The sequence below is a fragment of the Belonocnema kinseyi genome, chromosome 4, assembly GCF_010883055.1.
Source record: "Belonocnema kinseyi isolate 2016_QV_RU_SX_M_011 chromosome 4, B_treatae_v1, whole genome shotgun sequence".
Lineage (NCBI taxonomy): Eukaryota > Metazoa > Arthropoda > Insecta > Hymenoptera > Cynipidae > Belonocnema > Belonocnema kinseyi.
This window is the reverse complement of record NC_046660.1, coordinates 68,472,181-68,480,270: the sequence shown is the minus strand read 5'-3', so window position 1 is coordinate 68,480,270 and position 8,090 is coordinate 68,472,181. Positions and strand designations below refer to the sequence as shown.

General features: G+C 33.8%; 1 protein-coding gene and 2 pseudogenes across 2 annotated transcripts in view; 1 reads left to right on the top strand and 2 right to left on the bottom strand.

The window, feature by feature from the left end:
* Positions 1–435: 435 nt before the first annotated feature.
* LOC117172135 (trypsin-1-like) overlaps positions 436–8,090 on the bottom strand; it is a 58,974-nt gene continuing 51,319 nt past the window's right edge. The window contains exons 1-2 of one of the 2 annotated variants that reach the window (XM_033359932.1): positions 1,410–1,488; positions 436–1,181 (exon numbers count right to left, since the gene is read on the bottom strand). In XM_033359932.1, the coding sequence (XP_033215823.1) occupies positions 436–1,181; positions 1,410–1,455 (792 nt within the window). In that variant the 5' untranslated portion in view covers positions 1,456–1,488. Of the gene's footprint in view, positions 1,182–1,409; positions 1,489–8,090 lie in introns of those variants that run through there. The other variant, XM_033359933.1, reaches the window with a different exon arrangement.
* Positions 5,340–6,348, bottom strand: LOC117170941 (annotated as a pseudogene).
* The window catches only part of LOC117170940, a 1,704-nt pseudogene continuing 1,483 nt past the window's right edge, over positions 7,870–8,090 (top strand).

Below are 8,090 nucleotides of genomic sequence, written 5' to 3'. Positions count from 1 at the left end.
TTGAATAAAATATTTGTTATCATTCTCTTGAAATAAATGTGTTTTTTTCTTGAAAAAATACCGGTTTCATATGTATACACCTGGTATATATATATATATATTAATATGTCCAAAATCGAAATTTGTTGGCTACTAAAATCCGTTAATTTCGAAAACTTAAAGCGGTCGAGCAGTTTTAAGCCAAAATCTGTATTAAGGCCAAAAATTACACAGTAGAACATTCTTAATAAACAGGCCCCTACACACACTTACAATAATAGATTTTTTTCAATGAAAGAGGTAGGTAGCATGGAAAAAATGTATTCGAAACAAATAAAAGTGACATATCACAGTCTTTTACACATTGCAGCTGTATTTAAATCTGTTTTTGAAACACGTATTACAATCCCAAAATTATTATTAATTTCGTTCAGAATTTATAAAAAATTTGAAAAATTAAAGATCAGCATTCTCTATGATCCATTTGCGATAGGCTGCCACCTCAGTATAGGCTCCAGGGTATCCCTCGCGCGCACATCCATTACCCCAGGAAACGATTCCAGCTAATTTTCCAGCAATGGTTAAGGGGCCACCCGAATCGCCTTGGCAAGCATCCTTTCCTCCCTCAGGGTAAGCAGCACAAATCTGTCCTGCAGGAACTCCTCCATAAGATTCATAGGCTTCATTGCATACAGCTTTAGAAACTATGGGAACATCCACAGTCTGGAGAACATTGGAAGTGCTACCTCCTTCTCTAATTGCGCCCCATCCAGTGATTGTTGCCAATGAACCTTCGACAGCCTCTTCATCCTGCTCAAAGAGAGCAATTGGTTGGCGTGATGTTCCCAGCTCAAAGGGTATTTGCAGCTGCAACAATGCCACGTCATTTTCGGGAATACCATACAAGTTGGTCCTGTAATTTTCGTGTCTGACAACTTTCGCAACTGGATGAACAGTTCCTCCTGAACTGAAGTGGGTGGTTCCAGCTCGAACGCTTATCCACTTAGCTGGATAACTCACTGTGCAATGACCTGCGGTCAAAACCCAAGTTTCAGAAACAATGCTGCCGCCACAGTAACTGAATCCATAAGCTTGAAGGGAAACCTGGTGCGGAACAGCTTCAATGGTTGTTGGTTCACCTCCTACGATACGCCCATTAGGTGTGTATGGATTCAACTCTAAGAAGTTTTGCATTGGTTCCGCTGTAATGAAAAATTGGTAATCAGTTACCCTTCTATATTTGGACACTTTAAAAAGATTGTTGTGATTTACTAATGTCTCCGGAATGTAAAGATCGACTTATTACGAGAGAATATGAAATAAAATTCTTGCTTTCAATGGCAATCAAGATTCAAACAATTATATGTATTTCATCAAGAAATAATTATTAGAATTAATCAAATTCTCCTAAATCTTATAAGGGAACTTACTTGTTGCTACGGCGAGAAGAACAGAAAGCACCAGGTAACCAAACATCTTTCTTCTATCTTTGAGGAGCACTTGCTGTTTCCCCGAGAAACATAGAAATTTATACTGAAGCATAAGCCAGTTTTGATTGATAGAATACGATTAATTCTCTTTCTTGTAAGATAGCACCAGAGAATATTTTTAATTGATTATATATTGAGCACTTCCACGATAATCCATCATCTGAAAATTCGAAACGGAAATTCCTTCCTGCAATTATTATAAATGGAACATTCATCGCTCATATACGTAGATCTATTTAATTTGCTGCTATTTTCATTTGTGTTTAATATTTTCTTGTTTGATTTCATAAAATATTTCTTTTGAAAAAATATTATTATTAATGTATTATGTAGATTGTATCAAAGTTCCTTATATTTATTATAGCACTTTTTTAGACAACTACAGACGTAGGGAAAAGGGACCTAAACAAAGAACGTTTTTTAGCACTCCAAGTAAATTAACAAAAACAGAGTGTAAGGATAATTTTTTTTAAATGGATTTTTATGTGTTTTAAAAACGTAGAAGAAGTAACCATTCCGCTTACTAAGATGTGACGTCATATGCTCTCAATATATTGTAAACTGGCATGAGTTTCATTATTTTTCTAAAAAAAATTAAATTAAATAAATTCTAGAACTGTGTATTGTGCCTGTGTATTGTATATTGTACTTTATAACTTGATAACGGCTATTGAAAGGTATCAACGATTTTGAGGTTGTTTTATGATTAAAATAATACTCAAAATTTCATTGACATAAAAATATAAATGTTCTGAATAATTTTATTATTTTCATTATGTGCAGCCATTTACAGTTTTTTATGCAATGATCCTTTACCATCTCTTGGAATAATACGTTAAATATGCGATCTTTTCCGACATATGTAAAATCTTAAACATCAAAGCTCAACTTACACTTTAACGCAAATATATTAATTTTAGTTTTTTCAAACTGTGGAGGTACATTTAAAAAAAGTGTCAATATGAAACGGGCAAATTTCTCATTAAAATATTTTTGCATGATACGGCAAGGCAAGTTCATATGTTTGTGGTTAGAATATAAACTCGCGATTTTCAGTGAAACGTATTGAAATTGAACATTTTTTTTTATTTTTGAGCATGTTATTTAAAAAATTAATAAGAAATAAGGTCCTAATTTTCATTTATAATACACAATATACACTAAAATATTGATTATACATTTTATATTAAAACCAAGAGCAAAAACACTGCAGAACTTAGCGAAAAACGTACTTTCAATTATTGTGTCCACCTTTGGTAAATTATCTGAACTATCTTCAACGTATCCAGGTATACTTATCATCCATAACATTATTCCTTTTAGCATACATACTTTAATGATTAATTACAGAGGACCACAAACCACCTAAGCCTGAAACATAAGAGGGACTAGGCGTACCTTATGTTTTTTAAGACGCTTAATCCGAATTCGGTGTCCGTTTGACGCCATCAGGTCAGTATCAAGGTTAGTTCAAGGCCAACCTGCCAAAATCATCACTAACCAACTAAATCAGGGTACCTTTAGGTTTAAGTGGTCTCTAACTTCGAATATGGTGTCTGTTTGACACCGGCAAGTCAGTATCAAGGACAGTTCAAGGTCAAACCTACAAAATTCATTTCTTATTAACTAAATCAGGATACCTTCAGGTTTAAATTGGCGCTACATTTGAAACCGGTGTCCCTTGGACGCTATCAGGTCAGTTTAAGGTCAAACCCACAAAATTCGTCGCTAACCAACTAAATCAGGGTACTTTTAGGTTTAATTGAACATCTTGAGATAAAGGTTAAGAGATTTTAATGGTCAAATTTGATAAAAACTGAAAAGTCTTTATGTGGGTTCTGTGATGTTTAGAACTTGTAACCTTGTCGCCATTCAAGAATGCTATAACATAAGGTATTTTTAAAATAAATTAAATTTTAACTCGCCTAATACAGCGTGAGGAACGCTTCAAACTCATTTGAAGTGGTTTCAGCGTTACCCATTCTGAATCACGTGGAGGTACCTGTTCTTTCAGAACTTACCCATTACAGAAACGGGAGAGCCAATGCCATGTGTATGTGACGTTTAAAGTATGGTGCTACGTATAAATAAAAATGTAATGCTTATGGAAAACGACTTATTTTATCTGAAAAACGCGTCTTTTTTTGACTAAAATTATCTTCGAATACTCTTTCGTTTATGAATCGTCCTCATATGCCTTTTTAGGCACCAGCAATAGTCAGACATCATATTAGTATCCGATACACCTTGATATCTATGCTCCATGTCTTTAAAGTCCTGATGGAATCTTTCTCCCTGCTCTTCACTCGTATCACCTACATTTTCCGGGAACCAATCAATATGAGAATCCAAAAAATAGATCTTTAAATTCATCGAACCCCCTAGATTTTCAGAATTTTCAATCATTTTAGCAACTATTTCTTTGTAGCTAGGGTGTTTATGATTTCCTAAAAAGTTGGAGCAAACTTACCTAAAGCTTTGCCATGCTTTTATTCATGACTAGTTATTTTTAGCTCAAATACATCATCGTTCAACAGAGCTCTAATTTTCGGTCCATATCACTTATAAGTATTACTTTCTGTTTTTTCTTATTGCCTTAACAAATTGTTTCAATAAACCGAGTTTTATGTGTGATGGTGGTAAAAGCAGTTTTATTCAATCTACTAAATGTTTATTTATAACATTAAATGATCCTGGATTAAGAGTTTCTCGAAGAATCCAATTTTTTTACATAATGCTGCTCACGAGTTCCGCTATCCTGTTCGCATATAAAACACTGGTGTTTTGTAAATCCACTCTGTAGCCCCAGCATCATTGTTATGATATTTAAATCACCAGAGAACTACCATTTGTGGCTAATGTAATTCAATTTACTAAGAAGAAACTGAAGAGTCTCGTATTTTTTGCCAAGTGTAACAGAGTGTGCAACTGGCATGCATTTTAAGGTATGCTTTTAAATTTTTCAACTGATCCCTTCACATTATTACAATATAGTAAGTCTCCTACTGAAGAAAAAAATGTTCTAAAATGTCTATCTCGATCACGGATTCGAATTGAGCGACCAATTCAACCTAAATTTAGTTATTTAGCGATGAATTTTGTAGGTTTTACCTTGATCTGACCTTGATACTGACCTTCCCTTGTCAAACGGACACCAAAATCATATTTCGCGACCATTTAAACCTGAAGGTACCCTGATTTAGTTGGTTAGCGATGATTTGGTACGTTTTACCTTGAAATGACCTTGATACTGATCTGATGGCGTCAAATGGACACCGCATTCGGATTCAGCGACCTCAAAAACATAACATTTAATTTGGCCGGCTTTTGAAAGGATTCCACGACACATCACATGTTTTTCTCTATGAGGGTGCCACAAGTCTCTTATAAAAAATAGCCACTCCAATCAATATTTCGTTACTTTACCGTATCTTGAATAAACAATGCATCATGAAGTACCCAACTCCATTATATGCACTTATAAGAAATAAACTCTCATAATGGACCTTTGAATATCTGTACAGAAAAAAATCTTTCAATCAAAAGCTAAAATTGATTTTTAACCAGAAAACTAGTAGGCTATGATATCGCTGACAAAAGTGTTATAAGAAGTGCCCTATTAACAATTAACAGATAACTATGGCAAAAATGGCCATTTCTGTGCTATTAAAATCTATTTCATAAATCCAAATTTATTAAGCAATTAGAAGATCAAATTCAGGTTAAGCACAAAAAAATTACCTTGCAACCATTCTTCATTGCCAGGGGACTGATATTATTAAGACCCTATACATTTGACCAGGATAGACATAATAATATTTCACAAATAATAATGATTTCACAGCCTCAATTTATAAAGAATTTGATAAATCAAAGATCAGCATTCTCTATTATCCATTTGCGATAGGCCGCCACCTTAGTATATGCTCCAGGGTATCCCTTGCGAGCACATCCATTGCCCCAAGAAACGATTCCAGCTAATTTGCCAGCAATGGTCAAGGGACCACCAGAATCCCCTTGACACGCATCCTTTCCTCCCTGAGGAAAAGCAGCACAAATCTGACCAGCAGGAAGTCCTCCATAAGAATGGTAGGCTTCATTGCATACAGCTTTGGAAACTATGGGAACATCCACAGTCTGGAGAACATTGGAAGTGCTATCTCCTTCTCTAATTGCGCCCCATCCAGTGATTGTTGCCAATGAACCTTCGACAGCCTCTTCATCCTGCTCAAAGGAGCAATTGGTTGGCGTGATGTTCCCAACTCAAAGGGTGTTTGCAGCTTCAACAATGCCACGTCATTTTCGGGAATACCATAGAAGTTGGTCCTATAATTTTCGTGTCTGACAACTTTCACAACTGGATGAATAGTTCCTCCCGAACTGAATTGCGTGGTCCCGGCTCGAACGTTTATCCATTTAGCTGGATAACTGACGGTACAATGACCAGCGGTCAAAACCCACGTTTCAGAAACAATGCTTCCTCCACAGTAACTGAATCCATAAGCTTGAAGGGAAACCTGGTGCTGAACAGCTTCGATGTTTGTTGGTTCACCGCCTACGATGCGTCCATTAGGTGTGTATGGATTTAGCTCCACGAATTTTCGAATTGACTCCGCTGTGTTAAAAAATTGGCAATTAATTTCCTTTTTATATTGGGATCCTTTAAATAGGTATTGTTATTCATTAGTTTTTTAAAGATTACAGATTGATTTATTAAGATAAAGTATGCAAATAATTCTTGTTTTGAGTGAAGATGAAGATTCGAAGGATTGACTTTGATTTAGAAATCATGATTGAAAATAAATATATTCTAATTCTCATAATGAAACTCACATGTGGCCGTAGCAAGAAGAACAGGAAGCACCAGGTATCCAAACATCTTGTTTCTATGTTAAAGAAGTACTTGGTGATTCCGAGAAAAACACAGAAATTTATACTGAATCATAAGGTACTGATGATTGATAGAGTGCGATTAGCTTTGTTGCTTATGAGATAGCGGCAGCGAATATTTTGTATTCATTTATATTGAGTACTTCCACGATAATCCACCATCTGAAGATCCGGAAAGAAATTCTTTTCTGAGATTGATATGAATAGATAGGTAATCACTGAATATAGGTGCAATTATCTTGTTGCGACCTTTTTCGTCGGTTTTAAAAGTTTCTTCTTTGATTTCACTCTCATTGTAAGGAAACACAAAAACACATTAGTGTGAATTTTTGTAATCTTATTTTCTAAAATGAAAATGTGGCTTATTACAATTACGTATGTTGCTTCTTCGTCTTATATCAATTAATTTAAATTATTATTTCAGCTAATAAAATTTATCAATATGAAATGCTTTTCAACATTAAAAGTAAAAAAGTTTATCATTTTCTTGGAGACAAACATTCTTTTTTACTAAAATCATTCGGCTTTATTATTTTAATGACCAATAGACAGAAGAAAACTGATCAAATAAATACTTTTTTTAAATATATTATTTTTAACATTCCAATTAAGCGCCAAATGTCATTTTTATGCTTTCTAAATCTATTACCAATAATTATTACCAATTTCACAGTACACTTACCTCTGATTTCATGGATGACTTCACTGGGTTATAGGGCTCCAATAAACCACCCAACGATACTGCTGGTTAACAATAAAACAATAAATTAACTATTTATTACTTTTTGCATCACCAGGATGCAAAATATGTAATTATTATAATAACCTATGGGAATAATGAAACATGTATTTTTACATTCTCATCCTAATGAGAAGGTATTGGTTTTATGTTAAATTAGACTTAATCTTTTTTTATTAAATCTCCACGTTTTGAGACCACCTGAATTAGAAACCATTTTTGCAAGATTTGAAAATTCTATGTTCGGCTGTTCTTGGTCCTCGGACATTTGAACAATTCATTCCTTCGACATTTTTCGATCAAAACTAAATTATGAGAGTCATACCATTTTCAAAATCTAAATAAAACCTAACGAAAATGAACATTTTCAGCCTAACAACTCACAATATGAAAAAAGCCAAGAATATCTTTTTTTTTCAAGCTCTACAAGATTATCGTAACTACTTTTTTCATTTTTTTGAAAAATCTCAAATTTAAATTTTGATCGCACAAAAAAACGAATACTCAGAAATCCAGTTTTTCGGCTAGACTATGCAAGATACGAAAAAAGATAAATCGAAAAAATTTGTTCACCCTAAAAAGATCTACAAATTCGTTATTACTCACTTTTTTATCTGACGCGCAGTTTTTTTTTAATTGTGAACAGTAGCATTACAAGTGAAAAAATTAAATTTTTAGAAAGCAAGTCGCTCAATGATCAATGATTTGACCTCTTATTTTAAAAGTTCTATGCAGAAATGTGGGGGCGTGTACAATGACCGAGCATGTAGCATGAGGTAAATACACTATGGAGCGCGATATCTGCGCTGCGAGCAGATTTTTTCCTTAATTTTATTAAGAGTTTATTCAGCAAACAAATTTTTAACAGCTCAATCAAAAAATTTACAAATATCATTTATTTTTAAAGTTTAATCGAAATTTTTACAAAATCAACATGTTTTATCAAACATTCAAATAAATATTATTTATCCAAAGATGAATAAAAACACTGA